Here is a 19464-nt window from a genome sequence, read left to right on the forward strand (position 1 = left end):
ACTGAACTCCGAGAGGGTGGTTGGGCAAGCAGGAGAGGCCTGGCCAGGGTGTGGTGGGCGGAGATTCTGGAGAGCTGGGGGGTGATGCTGGCAGGCCCTGCCCCTGCCTGCGGTCCCACAGCCCCAGCATCCGCGTTGGGAAAGCCTTCCTCCCATGCTCATCACCTCACAGTCAGAAGGGAGCAGGAGTGGGTACCCAAATCCTAGTCCCCATGTGCCCTCCCCAGCACTCGGCAGCCTGAGCTGGGTGGCAGGGACCAGAGAAGGACAGGCTGGGAGTCGGGGCAGAGGCCTCAGCAACACGCCTGCTTCTCCTGTGATAACAGCTCCAGCTCCAGTGAGGATGGGTCCTAGAGGCGAAGCGGGGAAATCGGCCAGGAGGGGGAGTCCTCTTTCAGAAGCAGTGAATAGAATTGGCCCTGAGGAAAAGGTAGGAGAGTGCCAGCAGAGGACGAAGCCTGCAGTAGGGGGTGGAGTCGTGCCTTTTTTTGTTTGTTTATTTTTTAACACCAGAACATACATTTTGTATTGGGGAATAGCCGGTTAACAATGTTGTAATGGTTTCAGATGAACGGTGAAGGGACTCAGCCATATACATGTACCCATTCTCCCCCAAATTCTGCTCTCATCCAGGCTGGCACATGAAGTCATGCCCTTTTGAAGGCATCATATAGCATATGACCCTGAGCAAATACAGGGTTTCATGTCAAAGGCAAAGATCACTCATGCTGGTGGCCTGCGATGTGGAGAGGGAGAGACCCAAGGCTCTCACTGGGCTTTAGTCCGGGAGAGACCCAACTGGGACAGTGAGCAGGGAAGGCAGATCACAAGTGCTGACCACAAGGGTGGAGGTCATGTAGTGTGCTCTGGGGCCAGACAGAGGGGAAACCAGCTCTGACCACCCAGGAAGCTTCCAGCAGCCCCAAGAGGGGCTGAATTTACCCCCACCCATTGCCTTACAGTGTCCTTGCCAGAGGGCATAATGCAGCCTAGAGGGGGCCCCTGGGTCCACCCAATAAATGCCCCACCGGGGGGTGGGGAGGGGAGACCGTACCCACGTGGCGTGGCGGAGGCCCGGGAGAAGTGAGCTATGTCCCTTATTGGTCACAGTACATTTATTTTTCATTAGCAGTTAAATGCAGACATGAGGGATTGTGCTGGGTTCAGCGGGCGGCTGACGTGAGCAGTGCTTGGTGCAGTGATCGATAGGGAAGCTGGGGGGCCACGCGCCTTCTCTGTGCCCATGCCCCCAGCTAGGACCCCTGCCCACCCAGCCCTGAGCCAGTGGGCAGATCTGGGCCATCACATCAAGCCTGAGCAAGGTGGGGCATGGGCAGGCCCGGAAGCTGCTGCTCAGGTCTCTTCTGGAGCCTGTGGTGCCTGCCCCCACCTCCATGGGCTCTGCTCTGTGCAGCCCTGGGGTCTGCAGAGATGCCATGGCTTCCCCTAGAGAGGCGCCCCTCTTTGGGGGTCCCGCCTCCTGTTCACCCTCCATACCTTGGGAAACCCGAGCGCAACTCAGCCTCGCCCTGGCTGAGCCCACTGCCTGGGTCACGACTGCTGAGTGACAAGTGAATGTCACATCAAAGGGTCAGCATGTGGCCCCCCAGAGCCCAGGGCTGAAGCTGGGGGACAGGGTAAGTGGCTTCTCCCTCAGGCCTCAGGCTCCACATCTGTAAGGTATCTGGAGGGCTCCTCCCATTTGCCAGCATCCCCCACCTTCCTCACCCTAAAACACACCTGCAGACTGGCCAAGCCCCATGGAGGTTGTTCAGGAGGGGTTGGGGCGGGACCAGGGGACTTGCAGTCTTACCTGCAAGTGTGGTTGCAGTCTTACCTGCAACCAAGACTTGCAGTCTTACCCACTGCAAGTGTGGTTCCAGGCAGCTTAGCCTTCATTCCAGTATAGCACGAAGTGCACGGAGGCGTGGGGACAGGCTAGGGATAGAGGTGGATGAGCCCACTGCTGCAGACACTGGGGGCAAGCTCTGTGCCTCAGTTTCCTCGTCAGCCCTCATTCCTGAAGAGATTGCCGGGAGGGAGCTGGAGCCCTTTGCCACTGTTGTGTAAAAGCTCTGGGTGCGGATAGCAACTGACATTGGCTGCGCACTGTGCCTTTGTCCTTTCCCCTCATGAGAGCCCAAAGAATTGGGTACCATTCCCCACTTGGCTGGTGGCTCAAATGGTAAACAGTCAGCCTGCAGTGCAGGAGAGCCAGGTTCAATCCCTGGGTCAGGAAGATCCCCTAGAGGAAGGCATGGCAACCTACTCCAGTGTTCTTGCCTGGAGAATCCCATGGACAAAGGAGTCTGGTGGGCTATAGTCCATGGGGTCACAGTCGGACATGACTGAGTGACTTAACACACACACACACACCCCACTTTGCAGGCAGAGAAACAGCCTGGGGTTGGAGGGAGTGGGGGTTACCTAAAGTCACAGCAGGTTTCTCAGTCTCTGCAGACTTTCCCAGCTCACCCCCTTGGCACCTACAGATCCCCTCCCCAAAATCACAGTCTTAAGGGGAGGAGACTCCCTCCTTGGAAAGAGAGGGTCCTGTGCCAGCAAGAGAGAAAGAGCAGTGTGGATGCCCCCTGGGCCCAAAGAACCAGGCCTCCCATTAGAAGCCCTCCACAGGTTTTGGGCTACGGTGAGGAGGGTAGTGGAACTGGGAAGCCACTGCGGGAGACACCTCCAGACCTGCAGTGGGCAGTCAGGACCTCCACAGAAGGGGTAACTCACCCAAGGTCACCCTAGCAGGGTCTCTGAAGTCCAAGCATTTCCTTCCATATGCCCAGAGGCCCCTGTTGGTTGGGAGTGTGTGTTGGGGGAAGTGACTGCAGCCCCGAGAGAGGACCGGCCGTCAAGGGGCCTGTCTGGTGGGTGTGGAGGCTGAGGCTACTCTGCCTCCAACCCCTCCCCACCCTCCCCGGGTCCTGTTGGGGGAGCAGACTGCTGAGAGTTTTACTTCCACCAAAGCCTCAGAGCCAATTACCTGTGTAATTAGCAACAAATGACTTGTGGGATAGCTGTGGTTTTCAGTTAAAATTAGAAGGAAACGCATGTTCGGTTCTCCTTAAAGAGTGAGACTTTAGGCTCAGGCTCCCAGACACCCCTTCCTGGCTCCCACCCTGCCAGAGACCCTCCCACCCAGCAGCCCAGGCTCACCCCAGCTCGCCCCTCCCCCCTACAGGGGCCTCACCTGTAGCCCTGCCACCAGCACCCTCCCATCTGAACCTGCCACAGCCTCACCCCACTTCATTCACATGCTATTTTCTCAGCTCCTACAAAGTGCAGGGGCCAGGAATGGGGAGCAAGCCAGAAGCAGCCCCCCAGGCAGCCCGGCACCGGAGGAAGGGACTCCTGACCCCTAACCCCTGGCTGCCGGGGCCCTCTGCCTCCTCCAGCTCTCCCCTAGCACCTCCCCAGATCCCTGACCTTCTACCAGGGGAGTAATGAGCCCTGACAATCACCATATGCTGGCACTTCCGCCTTTGTCTCATTTCAGGTCTCCACAGGTCTTCATAAGGCGGGGGGCAGGGGGCGGGGAGGTGGGGAGGGCGGCTGCTCCTCCCGTTTTACACTGAGGGTTGGGGAGGGGCCCACTTAGGCAGCCCAGGTCACTGGACTGGAAGCGGCAGAGCCTGGCCCCACAGGTGTCTCCTCATCCCGGCCCTGGCCCTGGCCCCTGAGCAGGCAGGTGGCCCCAGGAGGGCCCCCGAGTCCAGCAGCGCCCACCCCCCGACTCACCGGCCCTGTTTGCTCCTACCGCAGGTGCCCAGCAGAGTGCCACGGTGGCCAACCCGGTGCCCGGCTCCAACCCAGACCTGCTTCCCCACTTCCTGGTGGAGCCCGAGGACGTGTACATAGTCAAGAACAAGCCGGTGCTGCTGGTGTGCAAGGCCACGCCCGCCACGCAGATCTTCTTCAAGTGCAACGGGGAGTGGGTGCGCCAGGTGGACCATGTGATTGAGCGCAGCACGGATGGGAGCAGCGGTGAGGCCAGGAAAGCGCGAGGGAAGGGGACGTGAGGGGGTGGTTGGGGGGCGTCTTGGCCGCCGAGGCAGTGGAGACTCAGAGAGGGGGCCCTGCTGCCCACCTGAGAGCAAAGGCCAGGGCGAAACTAACCAGCTCTATGCGGGCAGGACCGCCTGTGTACACACCAAGGCCGTCTCCAGGAGGCCTACCTTCACCAGACTTCATTGCTTGGTGGGGGAGTGAAAGGGAAGCCTCCCCACCAAAATATCCCAGACAGCTGTGGATGGTGGGGCCGGTCCTGGCCGCTCCTTCTGAGGGGTTGGTTGCCTGGTGAGTGGTGCCAGCAGAGACAGGTTTGGAAAGAGTGGGTCCCAGATGACAGAAGAGCTCACAGACCTCAATTCCATGATGGTTTGTTGGTGCACTCACTCCCTAAGCAACCACTCCCCAGCCGGAGATACAACCCCGCAGAGAAGGTGGGCAGCACGGCGACCTCTCCATGAGTCCTGGGAGCTGGGGCTGCCCGGGGTGGGCTCTTCAGGGCAGGGACGTGTAACCCTGGTCAGGGCAAGAAGAGGGGAAGGGTGTCCCGGGTGACCCAGGAAAGGATACAGCGCCAGCAAAGGCCTGGAGGCAGATAGATAGGCGTGTCAGGGCTCAGCGGGGAGGGGTGGAGTGGGCACCGGGGGGACTGGGGCCACCCAGGAGCCTCACCCATTCAGCTCTGGAGTGAGGTCACAGTACTGTGGGATTTCAAGGCTACCGAGTGCCATGACTGGTGCTGTGGGTGACGCTCGGGGCCCGTGTGGAGGGCTGACAGGAGAGGCAGACCCAGGAAGTGCCCCTTCTGTGGGCCCCTTCATTTCCCTCCTCCAGCCCTGGGGGTGGGGGCAGAGAGCCATTGTTTGGAAATCTGTGCTCCGAGAACAGGCCAGGTGGAGCTGACAGCAGCCTCTCCTGCTCACTAACTGGACCCCAGTAAAGCTCATTTCCGGCCCCTTTCGCCTTGAAGGGGCTTCCCTGGTGGCTCAGACCATAAAGAATCTGCCTGCAATGCGGGAGACCTGGGTTCGATCTCTGGGTCCGGAAGATCCCCTGGAGAAGGGAACGGCTACCCACTCCAGTATTCTTGCCTGGAGCATTCCATGGACAGAGGAGCCTGACGGGCTATAGTCTATGGGGTTGCAAAGAGTTGGACATGACTGAGCGACTTCACTTCACCTTGATGCTCCGTGGAGCCCCCCACACAGGCTGAGTCCTCCGGTTAAGCCCTCAGCCCCTTCCCACCACGGCTCAGCCAGCCTGAGGCACACAGCACGTGGACCCCGTGCCAGGTATGGCCACTTGAGTGAGGTCTGAGTCAGAGGGCCAGCAGGGGGCACCCAGAACAACTCACAGTGATGCCAAGAGCAGGCAGGAGACCAAAGCCCAGAGCGGTGGCCCATGCTCCAGGCAGAAGAAACCGGGTGGCCCAGGAAGGAATTCCAGAGTGAGGGCTGCCATCCATCCCCAGTCTTAAAACCACCTGGAATGACCAGCAGGTCAAAGGACAAATGCAGGGCACAGCAGGTTGGCCAGAGGCCCAGGCCTGGGGCAGCAGGAGTAGGGGTGGAGGGGGTGGTCAGCGGATGAGGAAGCTGCAGCCACACAGCACTGTGGGAGGCAGGGTTGGGCAGGGGGAGGCCAGGGGACAGGGCCCTGCCCTGGTGAACACAGCAGCTTACACAAAGACGCAGGTGTGAGCAGACAAGCCCTGAGTCTGGGCAGCGTCTGATTTAGTCCTCAGAGCCAGTCTGTCATGTTACAGATGCTCTGACTCATCCAGAGCTCCAAACAGGTCTTTTGGGCCATAGAAGTCACACGCCATCCTACCCTAGCAGGGTCAGTGGGGCTGGTCTTCAGCATGAGCCCTCAGCCAAGTCCTTGAGCCTGCCTTGTCCTGGCCTTACACACACCTGCTGCTGGCAACAGCCTTCTTGCAGTCCTCAGGTGTCAACGGAGTACCTGCCATGTGCCAGGTCTGGATGAGGTGCTAGGAATTTAGCCCGCAAGGCTCTTGGTGCTGGTGATCCAGTTTTGCTTCCCACCCTTGGGAGGGGAATGGATAGGGTCTGTGGCCTCAGTTTCCTTATCTGTAAAATGGGGATGAGGAGGGGCCCCTGGCAGGTTGCTGGGGGCACCTGTGAGATTTCTCATACCCAACTGGAGCCCAGCTCCAGGTCTTCCCTGTCTTCCTGCCCCATGCCCAGGGCCCAGCCTCACTTTGCAGCATCAAGAGTCCTCCTACAGCTGAGGTAGGTCCCCCTGGGAAGGAACAGGCGAGGAAGAGGAAATCACCACAGCCTGTCTCCCTGCAGCCTTGAGGGCCTGTCCTGCAACCTCTTGGGAAGTCTCCAGGCCAGCCCCCAATTGCTCACAACCTGTCCTTCCAGGCTTCCCATATATACCCCTCCTTGTCTCCTGCCATCTTGAGGTCTGGTATTCACGGCTTGGGCGAGACCCAGGCTCTTGCCTGCAAAGAAGTCACAGTCCAAGCCAGTCCCACAGGCTCTCCTGGCATTGCTCCCTTCAAGCCAGGTGGAGAGCAGAGCTCACAGAGACACATCCCACCCGTGGCCACCAGGGTCCCCTCCTGCTCTGAGCCTCCAACCTCAGGCCTCCCATGGCCAGCCCACTTGAATTTTCTTTGATCTTATTGACTTCTTAACCCAAAGCTGCTGAGTGCTTTGAGGCAAAGAGATCGGTTTCCCTCACACACAAATGGATGCCCAGGCAGTGGGTGGCACCCATGATATACACAAACCCAAGACCCTGACCCAGGCATGCTGTGGTCAGGCAGGCATGACAGAGGCAGAGGTCAGCCCAAATCTGGAGCCCTGCATGGGGGTAGGGATGGCTGAGTGGACACCCCAGGAGAGAGTATCTGATCTCCCCTTTGCTTGCCCCCATTCCCCATCTAGGGGACCAGGGGGAAGGGACCAAAGCCTGAAAACTCTTTAACCCAAACCCACTGATAGTGTAAAAGTTGAAAATTTACCAAGTACTGGACTCTGGTCTGGGAGTAGAATATTATTTATCGTGTGTTAAACAAACCGACTGATTATGAAAAGCAGTTTGGTAAGAAGGTATCCTACGCACTTGCTTGGCCTCAGAGGCCCCCACTCCCACCCCTCCACCTCCCAGAAACACTCAGCATGCACACACCAGGGCCTCCCCACACACCCAAGCCCTCACACGCCTGCACACACCCGACCTGATCCCGGACCTGGGCCAGCAGGGACCCCCCACCTTCCTGCTGCCCTCCTCCAGGCTGGCATCTGCTCCCATTTACCAGGCAGGTGCAGACACAGCCGTGCCCAGAAACTGCTCCTGGGAGCCCGGCTGCTCGGCAACCTGCAGCTGGGAGGGTGAAGCCCCTCGCTTCAAGGCCCAGCTAACTCGGGTCTCCCCCACCCCCAGAGCTTGTGCGGCTCAAGGGCGCTGCCTGGATCTACAGCTGGTGGACAAACTTGGCCCTCATTTGTGCCAGCAAGAAGGAGAGGAGGAGGTGGCAGGACAGAAGAGGGAGGAGACAGGGAGGAAGAAATAGGAGCACTTTAAATTTAGTGCTGTTCTCCGTGAGCTAAGCTGCCTGGGTGGTGAGTGAGCTCCCCCCACCACCCTGGGAGACGGAGCAGTCCTTCCATAGACCTGTCCACCAAGAGAGGAAAAACACCTGGTTCAGAATGTTCTGCAAGTCTCCTACCACTAACCCCAGAGGCTGAGAGGGAGGACCCTGTCTCTACCCCCAAGTAGGTGCACAGCTCCTTCTCAGATGCTTGACAGATAGCTGGTGCCCAGGGCCCCTCTCCCATACACAGACCCTGTGAGGGACCCCTTCTCACCTCTCAGCCCTCACCCCACCCCTAAGGATGTTCACGTCCAGCGCCTGAGAGTATGGGGCAGGCGGTGCCCAGAAGGGAGGGATCTCCAGTGACAGCGACCTCAGCTAGAGGTGAGCCCCCCATCTCCTGTGAGAACTCACAGTGTAAGGGGACAAGGGTGAGTGATGGAAAAATCTGGGGACCTGTGTGGGAGCCGGAGAGACTCACGAGGAGGGGTCTGGGCAGGGGTCAAAGAAAGACATGTTAGAGAAATTAAGACAGAAAACAGCCTCCTGGCTTGCCTGCTCAACTGGGCTGCTGCTCCTCCTGCAAGGCAGCCCTAATTGAATTTCTCTGTTAACAATGGAAGCACCAGCCTCTCTCCCTCTTTCTGATAAGCCAGTGACCCGAGGGAAATTGGGGTCAGGAGGAGGAGGAATTGGAAACAAACAGTCTTTTCTCACTCCTGGGGACACTGGTTTCAGCTAAGGGCCAGAGGGCTGGAGGAGGGCGGGGGTCCCCTCTCCCTTCTGGGTCCTCAGAGGCCTGGACCCTCCCAAGACACCCCACACCTGGTTCTGGGTGTGGCAGATGTGTGGGGGCTGGGTACTGTGTCCACCCTTGAGAAGGGATCCTTCCGTTCTAGTCCATGCAGGATAAAGAAGGTCCCAGACACCCATCACAGGCCAGCTTCCCCTCTGTGGGCTGTCTCTCCCCATCACCAGCGTTTCTCCTGGTACGAGGGGCACCCCTAGCACCCCACCCCCCCCCCACCCCCATGAACCCTGAACACATTCTGGATTCAGACAGCAGGCAGCCCTGGGCACCTCTGGCAAGTCACTGCCTCTATGAGCCTCTGTTTCCCCATCCACAGAATGGGAGCAAATACCTCCAAGGGAGCCGACTGGAGAAGATAAGCCAGCGCGGAAACCCTGTCTAAGCCCCAGGGGTCTATTATCATACTACATAATCACTGTCATTATCTTGTTAATAGCTGTTATTATATCATCACACATGAGGATCTACCTACTAACCCCAAGAGGCCAGCCAGATAACTACGTGAAAGTGAAAGTGTTAGTAGCTCAGTGGTGTACGACTCTGCGACCCCAGGAATTGTAGCCCACCAGGCTCCTCTGTCCATGGGAGTCTCCAGGCAAGAAAACTGGAGTGGGTAGCCATTTCCTTCTCCAGAGGATCTTCCTGACCCAGGAATCGAACCCAGGTCTCCAGCATTGCAGGCAGATCCTTCACCATCTGAGCCACCAAGGAAGCCCTAGATCCCTCCTCACCTTTTGTTTTTACCCACAAAGGACCCCTGGGCTGGCCTATCTGCTTCACCCCTTCTGCCTGGGGCCCTTTAGAGGTCAGCCTCCATTGCCCCAGGTTCCTCCGTGACTTTGTCTCTGAAATGGCAGGAAACCCCTTTCCTGACTTTTTTTGACTCCAGGGAGATAGGCCTTGGGTGACCAAGTACCGACTCCTGACTTTCAGGAGATAGAAAAGGACTGCCCGGGAGCCCCTTCTCCAGGCAGAGGGCGGCCCCCAGTGTCCGCCCACTCTCCTGCTCAGCGGAGGGAGTGTGTGTGTGGTGGTGCAGGGACCCCGCAGGAGACTGGACCGTGAGGACCACGCGCGAGACACGGCCCTTGCTCCCCGCCCCTCCCCTCTCAGGACTGCCCTCCATGGAGGTCCGCATCAACGTGTCGCGGCAGCAGGTGGAGAAGGTGTTCGGGCTGGAGGAGTTCTGGTGTCAGTGCGTGGCGTGGAGTTCCTCGGGCACCACCAAGAGTCAGAAGGCCTACATCCGCATTGCCTGTGAGTCCCGGGCAGAGGGGCCCCAGGGTGTCACCCGGGAGGAGGTCCCGTAAGAAATCCTCAGGTCCTGCCTTGACGGCTGGAGGGAGTGCTTATGGATGCCGCCCGGCCACCCACTATGTTCCCCCCGGGCACTGGACGCTTCTTCCTGGCCTGTGCTGTGATCTCTGCAGGACCAGCCAGGCTGCCCCAGCGTGAGGCACTCAGCCAGGGGGACGCTTCTGTTCTGCCCCCAGATTTGCGGAAGAACTTTGAGCAGGAGCCCCTGGCCAAGGAGGTGTCGCTGGAGCAGGGCATCGTGCTGCCCTGCCGCCCACCGGAGGGCATCCCCCCAGCCGAGGTGAGCGGGGCTGCGGTGCCGCTCCAGGTGGGCAGTGCTCCCAGGCCTCAGCCCCGCCCTGCCCAGCCCTCCAGGCTGATCCCCCCCCACCCAGGGGCCACGCTCGCTCTGGGCAGGGCCAGCTCAGTCAGGCGGTGCAGTGGCATGGCTCCCTCCCCCAGGTGGAGTGGCTCCGGAACGAGGACCTCGTGGACCCATCCATGGACCCCAACGTGTACATCACACGGGAGCATAGCCTGGTGGTGCGACAGGCCCGCCTGGCCGACACGGCCAACTACACCTGCGTGGCCAAGAACATCGTGGCTCGTCGCCGCAGCGCCTCCGCTGCTGTCATCGTCTATGGTGGGCCCCGGTGCTGGCGGGGTGGAAGGGCTCCGGGCATAGGAGAGGCACTGGGGTGCCTTCGCGGCAACCACACGTGGCTGGCTCTCTGCAGAGCCAGGACCGGGCCGACCGAGCCATGGCCTGATGGGGAAGGGTGGGGGAAGGGCGGGCCGTGGCTGTCAAGGAGCCAAGGGGCTTGTCTGGACAGAGGTGTTATTGGTGGCCGGACCATCCCTTGGCTTACCTGTGGTCAGGCGACATGGTGCAGGAGAGATGAAGGGACAAGATGGAAGTCTAGAAAAATGACAGACCCCAGGGTGGAAGTAGAGTGACCCAGGCACCCCCAGGAGCAGACAGAAGGAGGGGTACGGGAGTCACCCTGTAAAAGGCTGGGGTTTGGGTTGGAGGAGCGTGTGGGAGCTGCAACTAGGGCTGGCTGTCCTGAGAGCCTGCAGTGCCCACTGGGAAAGGGACTGTGGAGCGGGCGCTGCCAGGCTCCAGGGGGCAGAAGGGCAGAAGCGTGGCCTCCCCTCCAGGGCTTTTCTCTCAGCCCAGCTGCACCCTGCCCACTTCCAGCTCACAGCCCCTCTGTCCTCCTGCTCTGGCCCCTGGGCCAGCGTGTCCAAGGAAGCCCCCGCTCCCTGACCCAGTCCTTCTCTGTCCGGCCAGTGAACGGTGGGTGGTCGACGTGGACTGAGTGGTCTGTCTGCAGCGCCAGCTGTGGGCGCGGCTGGCAGAAAAGGAGCCGGAGCTGCACCAACCCGGCGCCTCTCAACGGGGGCGCCTTCTGTGAGGGGCAGAATGTCCAGAAAACAGCCTGCGCCACCCTGTGCCCAGGTACCAGCGGCCGCCACCTCCCGCATCGCTCTTCACCACGCCATCTCCGTGCCCTGGCTCCATCGTGCCCACCAGCCTGCTCCCCATTGGCTCCATCCCACCCACCCGCACGCAGGGCCAGGCTCAGTCCAAGGCCAGGATGGGGTTCAGTGTGATCGGAGGCAGGGCTCAGTCTGTGTGCAGGCTCAGCCTCAGCGGAGGGGCCGAGTCACAGGGTCTGAGGTATCATCGGGACAGGGACAGTCCATGTGGGGCAGGGCCCAACCTGGTACTGCAGAGCCACCCACACCTGGGGTCAAGGGGTCATTGTGCGACCGAGGGCCCTCACTGCCCCAGGGCCAGGACGGTCCCTGGTGTGGGGAGAGCCGAGCAGGCCCAGCGTCATTGTGCCTCCTGTCATGAGCATGCGTCATCCAGGCCCGCTGGACACCAGAGGGCTTGCAGACTGGCAGGCTTGGCCCTGGCCCTGGCGTTGCACCAGGTCCGGCTGCCCAGCAGGGCCACGCTGGCAGACAGCCTGGGCTATAGCTCCCTGGGCTGACCATGCCATCTCGTCTCTGTCCGTGTCTGTCTCGTGTCTAGTGGATGGCAGCTGGAGCCCATGGAGCAAGTGGTCGGCCTGTGGGCTCGACTGTACCCACTGGCGCAGCCGTGAGTGCTCAGACCCCGCACCCCGCAATGGAGGCGAGGAGTGCCAAGGCGCTGACCTGGATACCCGCAATTGTACCAGCGACCTCTGTGTGCACAGTGAGTCCTCTGCACCCAGGAGCCCGCTTGCGTTTGCCAGGATTGGCCCTGCCCTGCCCCGCGGTGGTGATGGCTGAGGGAGTCCGCCCCCTGCCATAGGCTGCACCTTCCATTCAAAGCTCAGAACCTTTGGGGGGTCCCCTATCCCTAACACACCCAACATGTGCCCACATACACCCCAATACTTCCCACACCTGCCCTGAGACTTGCATACATCGGTGCTGTTACCGTGCACACCAAGCCTCTGGGATCGTCTCCCAAACGCCTTCCTGTCCTCTCCTACAGTTTTACCTCTGCCCCGTCCCCCAAGTGCACGTACAAGTCCTGTGGGGACACCAGGCTTGTGAGGCCTGTTAATTACAAGGCCGTAACTAACAATTAAAGATCTCTGTTGGATTTTTTTTTTTTCTCTAGAACACACCCTCCCCCATTCTTTCAATTAAAAACCTAATTATCTGTGTCAATTCCTTTCTGATGGACATTTCTTCCATTATGCAAAACCCTTCTAAAATCAATATTGCTTTCTCCAGGCAGTCAATCACTCCCTCCTCAGTCCTGCCCCAGGCCTGGGGGGAGGCAGAAGAGAAGAGCCCAGCATCCCTGCTCCTGGTCCAGGGGTTGGCCAGTAATCAGATTGGCAGAATCCCCCACCCCCACGCCCTGCCCCAAAAAGCAGATTCCCTGCTTTAGGGATCCTAGGAGCTCACCCTCATCCTCAGCTGCCCCTGGCCCCATGGCCCCGGAAGAGCCGGTTTAGCCAGGTTCCAGGCCACCCAGAGAAGTGACTCTTCCCCACCTCCATTCTCCATCAGCAGCAACTTGAGTATGAATTGAGCCGGTGAGGCATGCCGTTTGCTCAGAGTGACACAGCGGGGCAGTGGCAGATGCAGGACTGGAATGCATGTGTGCTGATATTTCATGCCCCTTGCTGCCAGCATCCCACCACCCCCTGGCGCTGATGCCCGAGGAGTGGAGGCCCCATCCCCCTGGGGTGTAGACTGCTGACCTCTCCTTCCTGGCTTCCTGCCCCCTACCCCTCTCAAGGCTGCACTCTCTCCCACAGCTGCTTCTGGCCCAGAGGACGTGGCCCTCTATGTGGGCCTCATAGCCGTGGCTGTGTGCCTCCTCTTGCTGCTGCTCGTCCTCATTCTTGTGTACTGCCGCAAGAAGGAGGGACTGGACTCGGACGTGGCCGACTCGTCCATCCTCACCTCAGGCTTCCAGCCCGTCAGCATCAAGCCCAGCAAAGCAGGTGGGGTACCCCCGCCCCCCACACTCGTGCCGGGGCCTCCACGCCAAGAGTTGCCCACACAGGGCCGCCCCCACCCTCCCAGCCCCTGTGCCACTCTGAGTCCATCTTGATCCTTGCAGACAGTCCCCATCTGCTCACCATCCAGCCAGACCTCAGCACCACCACCACCACCTACCAGGGCAGCCTGTGTCCCCGGCAAGATGGGCCCAGCCCCAAGTTCCAGCTCACCAACGGGCACCTGCTCAGCCCCCTGGGCAGCGGCCGCCACACGCTGCACCACAGCTCGCCCACCTCGGACGCGGAGGACTTCGTCTCCCGCCTCTCCACCCAGAACTACTTCCGCTCCCTGCCCCGCGGCACCAGCAACATGGCCTATGGGACCTTCAACTTCCTCGGGGGCCGGCTGATGATCCCTAATACAGGTGGGTAACACCCCCAGGGTGCCCCCCAGGGAGCTCTAGGAGGCAAGGCTAGCATGAGTCCCTCCTGGAGGAGGGCGGGACAGGCTTGACCTTCCTCCAGTGCCTCTCAGCCTCAGCCTGAGAGCTGGGCCAGCCCAGCAAGAAAAGAGGACAGAGTACTGGAGAGGATCCAGTCTTTGGTGCTGGCACTGAGGCTGAGGCCAGAGCTGTCTCCCTTCTGTTGTCCAAGGATGCAGGACGACTGCCCATTCATCTACACAGCCAGCCAGCCTGTGTGTGCCGGGCCCTAGGCCCCAGGGAGCTGGGGGGGCACTAGTGGAGAGAGAGCAGAGGAAACACACTCGGACAGGGGCTTTTCCACCCAGCACCTCACGGAAACCCCTAGGACATCTGAGAAAGAGCCACAGTGCCTGGTGTGACTGCCTGCTCCCACCCTGACATCCTCTATTCCCAAAGTTTCAGTGACCCTGCATGGCCCAGACCTCCACGTCCCCCTCCAGCTGCTTCTGGAGCCTGCTCCCTAAATGCAGGTGTTTCTCAGGGCCCCTCCCAGGGCCCTCTCCCCGGCTGATCTCACCCACTCCACGGCCTCAGTCGCCGTGTCTGTGTAGATCACGCCCACTCCTCCGTGGTTCTCCTGGGTGACAGAATCGCACACCCAGCTGCATCCTGGGCAGCTCCATCTGTATGTCTCACAGCACCTCAGGTTCCTCGTGCCTAAAACAGCACCGTCTCCCACCCTCCCCCAGAACCTCCTCCCTCCCCATGTTCCCTACCTCAGGGACAGTGCAGTGGAGTTGCTCAAGACAGAAACTGGGAGTCACCTTGACCTCCTGCTCTTCTTCACTTTTCCCCCTTCATCTCCACCCTAGCTTCATTCATGCACCGATCGCATCCTTCTTTCTTCTCCACTTTGCCTGCCTCCTTCTGCTTGTCTTTCCTGCGGCCTCTCCTGGCCTCGGCCAACACACCTGCCTCTTGTCTGGTTCACAGCTGCAAGCATTTACTCATAGGAGCCAGACTTGACCGTGTCCCTTTCTGGAGTTTCCACTTTCCCCCTCAAAGCCCGCATGACAGAACCACAAGGACTCACCCCTGGGGCCTCCCCTCCCCCATACGCTTCTCCAGCACTTAGTAACCTGGGTGTCCTTTCATGAACCCAAGTACACTGGGCTGCCCTTCGCACACACGGCCTCTCTGCCCCCGCCCACTGGCCTAACTGCTACTTCCCCTTCTGGTCTGGCAGCTCTCCCTCTCTCTCTCTGCTTCATGGTCTCCTTCAGGGGGGGCTGCTAGGAGATGGTCCTTGTCAAGATCTTAGAAAAGGGCAGGCACCCAGTGGGTGCTCAGTGACCATCTGCCCCTCACCTCCCAGTGGGGTGGTGGCCAGGGGGGCTGTGCACCTCTCTGCTCTCGCCCAACACCCAGCAACCTTTGCTGCCATCCACTTACCTGTCTCCCTGCGGGCTGAGCGCTCTGCAAGAGCAGCGCTCATGGTTTTCCCTTTGCATGGTTTGCATTCGCTGAATAAGTACCTGGCTGAGCATACCCCGCCACGGAGCACTCACACGTGGGTCACTCAGACTGTCTGTCACCGCCCTGGCAGCCGCACCAGGAGGCAGCACAGGCGCATGAAGGGGGCGGGAGCCACAAATCCGCCACTTCTGGCTTCGCTCTCCCTCCCGGGCCCCAGCAGATGCTTTCAGATGCTGCCCCTTTAGACACTGGGACAAAGGTGAATCAGCCAGACAGGACGCGTGTGCAGTGGCATCCAGACTAGGGAGGGCTGCCAGAGCAGGCAGGATTGTTAAAGGGCCCAGCCCCACCCACGGGGGGCGCCGCTACCCAGCACAGAGCGACAGAGCCGAGGTACCTGCCCAGAGGTGGCCGAGCGGAGGGAGAGGAGAGGAGCTCGGGGAGGCCAGGAGGATGTGCCCCCAGAGGCACAGCTAGGGCGGTGGCTTCAGGTAGCGAGTGTGCAGGGCAGGCCAGGCCCAGGGCCAAGGGCCTTAACTACCAGGAGCTGGACTTATCCTGGAGGCGGGGCAGGTTTTAAGTGGGTGATGAGGGACGGAGGTACAGCATCCTCCCTACAGCATCCTACAGAAACACGGGAAGCTTCTGTGCCCAGGCTAACGAGGCATGCATTGCCCACATGAGTTCCCTCAGCTTTGTGCCCACTGGCCAGCCTGGCAGTCCCAGTGGCACCTCTGTCCCCGGGCCAGGCTGGCACCAGTCGGTCCTCGGCAGGAGGCTCAGGAAGGGGCTGGTAGAGTGGGGCATATGGTGGCTCTGCAGCCCTGGTAAGCCCCGGCGCCCCCTGTCACAGGCATCAGCCTCCTCATCCCCCCGGACGCCATACCCCGAGGAAAGATCTACGAGATCTACCTCACACTGCACAAGCCGGAAGACGTGAGGTGTGGGCATGGGCCCTGCTGATGGGGCTGGGGGGGGTCCCGGCCCTACCTGCTGTCACCCTGGTGCCCCTGCCCTCCCCCCACCCAGCCCCGCTAAGGTGGGGCCTGCTCTGGCCTGGCCAAAGGGAGGGCAGGGGAAGGGGGGGGCATCCCTAAGTGCCACCCAATTCCACAGCCCCCTCCCCAGGCTCCCAAGATGGTCCCCCTGACGCCTTTCCCTTCCCACCCATATTTCCCCACTTGAGGTTGCCCCTAGCTGGCTGTCAGACCCTGCTGAGTCCCATCGTTAGCTGTGGGCCCCCCGGAGTCCTGCTCACACGGCCCGTCATCCTCACCATGGACCACTGTGGGGAGCCCAGCCCCGAGAGCTGGAGCCTGCGCCTCAAAAAGCAGTCCTGCGAAGGCAGCTGGGAGGTGAGCCCAAAGCCTCCCCCATCCCAGCTCATAGTGGAGTCTGCCTTCCTCCCGGCCCCCGGGCCCCGCGCCTGCCCTAGTCTCTGGCCACTCCTTAGAGAGGCAGCTGGCCATGAGCTGACCCGTCTGGTCCTCAGAGCTGCAGCTGGCTGCCAGCTGACCCATTGGGCCTGCCCACAGGACGTGCTGCACCTGGGTGAGGAGGCGCCCTCTCACCTCTACTACTGCCAGCTAGAGGCCGGCGCCTGCTACGTCTTCACGGAGCAGCTGGGCCGCTTCGCCCTGGTGGGAGAGGCCCTCAGCGTGGCTGCCGCCAAGCGCCTCAAGCTGCTCCTGTTCGCCCCAGTGGCCTGCACCTCCCTCGAGTACAATATCCGAGTCTACTGCCTGCACGACACCCATGACGCACTCAAGGTACCTGCCACACGGAGGCTGGCCCGGAGGGCTGACCACCCCTGGCCCTGGGAGGGGGCCAGTAGAGAGGGTGCCCCCGCGGGCTTGGCTGACACCTGGGGCACTGCAGGAGGTGGTACAGCTGGAGAAACAGCTGGGAGGACAGCTGATCCAGGAGCCCCGCGTCCTGCACTTCAAGGACAGCTACCACAACCTGCGCTTGTCCATCCACGATGTGCCCAGCTCCCTGTGGAAGAGCAAGCTCCTCGTCAGCTACCAGGTGAGGACACTCAGGGTGCTTGGAGCCAGGCTCACCCGAGCCCGGCTCCCCTGACACCACCTCTCCGTAACCCACCCCCCTGCCCCCAGGAGATCCCCTTTTATCACATCTGGAATGGCACACAGCAGTACCTGCACTGCACTTTCACCCTGGAGCGTGTCAGCCCCAGCACCAGCGACCTGGCCTGCAAGGTGTGGGTGTGGCAGGTGGAGGGCGATGGGCAGAGCTTCAACGTCAACTTCAACATCACCAAGGTGGGCTGCACCACATAACCTGCTCCCCGCTCTGGGCCTACCTGGCCCCCCAAGCCCATCTCCTAGAAACCGCGTGGCAGCTTCCTCCAAGTGTCCCGAGGAGGGAGGTGTAGGTGCACATGTAGACAGAGGTAGACAGAGACTGTGAAGAGGAACCACAGGACGGGAGGGGGATACAGCTGGTTTGGGGGCCCTGGAGGACTTCCGTGAGAGGAGGGGCTTGTTTGGGGCTCAGAAGGATGAGTGTGAGGTAGATGAGGCAACAGTGAAGAAGCAGTATGGAGGGTAGAGATGGCGAGGAGAGCAGGGAATTCAGTGGTCAGCAGAGGCTGGCAGGGGTGACTAGGGAGGGGTGGAGAGGAGAGTAGAATGGGGTCAGAGGCTCCTCCCCTCACTGGCTGTGTGACTATGGGCAAGTCGCTGCACCTCCACACTCCAGGGAGCAGGAACCTGGCCCATGGTGGGTGCCCAGAAGCAACAGGGCCCATGTGTGCCCTAGGGTGGTCCAAGCGTCCCCCCCACAGCACCAGGAACAGTGGGCTGGGCTGGGCAAGTTCTGACAGGTACCTCCATCCTTCCCCACTCCCAGGACACAAGATTCACTGAGCTGCTGGTCCTGGAGAGTGAAGGGGGGGTCCCAGCCCTAGTGGGCCCCAGTGCCTTCAAGATCCCCTTCCTCATTCGGCAGAAGATAATTACCAGCCTGGACCCGCCCTGCAGTCGGGGTGCCGACTGGCGGACTCTGGCCCAGAAACTCCACCTGGACAGGTGGGTGGGAGGTGGGGGCAGGGAGGGGACGTGAAGGCCACCTGCAGCCCAGCTTTTAGGCAGGGATGTGGGGTGGGTGGGGGGGTGGACAAGAGGCACGGTGGGGCCTGTGGTACAGCCCCAGCAGCTGGGGCTTCCCCTTGGCTGAGCAAAGGGAGGCCCTGTCCTCGGGTGGTCTAGGAGGGCAGAGGCGGCAGCCCCCAGTGAGGCCAGGCCGCTGACGCGCTCCCCTCCCTTCTGCAGCCATCTCAGCTTCTTTGCCTCCAAGCCCAGCCCCACAGCCATGATCCTCAACCTGTGGGAGGCACGGCACTTCCCCAACGGCAACCTCAGCCAGCTGGCGGCAGCAGTGGCCGGACTGGGCCAGCCAGATGCCGGCCTCTTCACAGTGTCAGAGGCCGAGTGCTGAGGCCGGCGAGGCCCACAACGCCTACACTCTCACCAGCTTTGGCGCCCGCCAGGAACAGGCAGAAGCCAAGACAGGGCCCTTCCCCACCACCGGGGAGAGCTGCGCGGACAGGCCCCCTCCTGGCAGACGCGATCCCCTCTCACTGGCCCTTTCAGACCCTGCCCGCACTCCCTCCCCGCCACGGCCTGCGTGGCCAGGCTGGCATTGCCACCTGCTCTGACTCTGCCCGGGCACCCCGGGTCCCAGGGTGGATGGCGCCTGGAGCCCAGGCTGGAACCAGCCCATTGGTGTGTGTGTCTGTGCGTGTGATGTTACCTCTCCTCCTGCCCCGGCCAGGGGGCCGCATACACACAGGCAGGCACGCACGCGATGGGCTCGGGACGTGGCCCCAGAGCTCCTGCCTGAGCTGGATCTTATGCAAACATTTCCGTGCCTGCTGGGTAGGGGCACATCTGAGGGGCTCGGCTCCAAGCCTTCGGGACTGAAGGCCACAGCTGAACAGGGGGCGGCCCCTGCATTCAGGCACACAACCACCACACGGCCATGTACCCACGCATGTCCTGTGTGCTCCTGTCACCCGTGTCCCCCCTGACACGCATCTCATGCCGTACACCCAGAGGCTGCTCACGTCTCTCAGGCCCGGTGTCAGCCCACACCTGCCTCTCACATGCTGCCCTTCTCCCACCCACCCAGGGACACCCAATGGCTCCTCCCTGTTCCCCTCTCCTGCCCCCAGCCATGAGGAGCCCTGCCCAACAGGGCATGTGAATATGCAATGGGAGTCCCGGGCTGGACAATGGCGAGTGTGTGTGCCATGGTGTGCCCATTCCTGGGGCTGGCAGGTGCCCCATGTGGGGCCTGTGGTGTGAAGTTTGTGCCCTGACTCTGTTTTAAGTGCATTCGTGCACTTACACTTGGCCTTATGTACACAGCCTTGCCCGGCCGCCAGGGCAC

General features: G+C 61.1%; 1 protein-coding gene across 1 annotated transcript; it reads left to right on the forward strand.

The window, feature by feature from the left end:
* Nucleotides 1-1243: 1243 nt before the first annotated feature.
* On the forward strand, nt 1244-19456 carry UNC5A (unc-5 netrin receptor A). Its single transcript, XM_061152179.1, has 15 exons — nt 1244-1322; nt 3772-3993; nt 9510-9653; nt 9890-9993; nt 10155-10335; nt 11737-11901; nt 12965-13153; nt 13273-13575; nt 15905-15992; nt 16238-16406; nt 16587-16820; nt 16930-17079; nt 17169-17333; nt 17923-18101; nt 18345-19456. The coding sequence occupies exons 1-15, from the start codon at nt 1244-1246 to the stop codon at nt 18508-18510; spliced, it is 2538 nt and encodes an 845-aa protein (XP_061008162.1). The 3' UTR covers nt 18511-19456.
* Nucleotides 19457-19464: the final 8 nt, after the last annotated feature.

This window comes from Dama dama, chromosome 9, assembly GCF_033118175.1.
Source record: "Dama dama isolate Ldn47 chromosome 9, ASM3311817v1, whole genome shotgun sequence".
Classification (NCBI taxonomy): Eukaryota; Metazoa; Chordata; class Mammalia; order Artiodactyla; family Cervidae; genus Dama; species Dama dama.

Bases quoted from the DNA above. Each gene is read 5' to 3' on its own strand.
- UNC5A (XM_061152179.1), top strand. From the start codon at position 1,244: ATGCCCCCAGCTAGGACCCCTGCCCACCCAGCCCTGAGCCAGTGGGCA. The intron at 3,994-9,509 runs GTGAGGCCAGGA...CTCCCCTCTCAG, and splicing joins CAGCACGGATGGGAGCAGCG to GACTGCCCTCCATGGAGGTC. The intron at 18,102-18,344 runs GTGGGTGGGAGG...TCCCTTCTGCAG, and splicing joins CAGAAACTCCACCTGGACAG to CCATCTCAGCTTCTTTGCCT.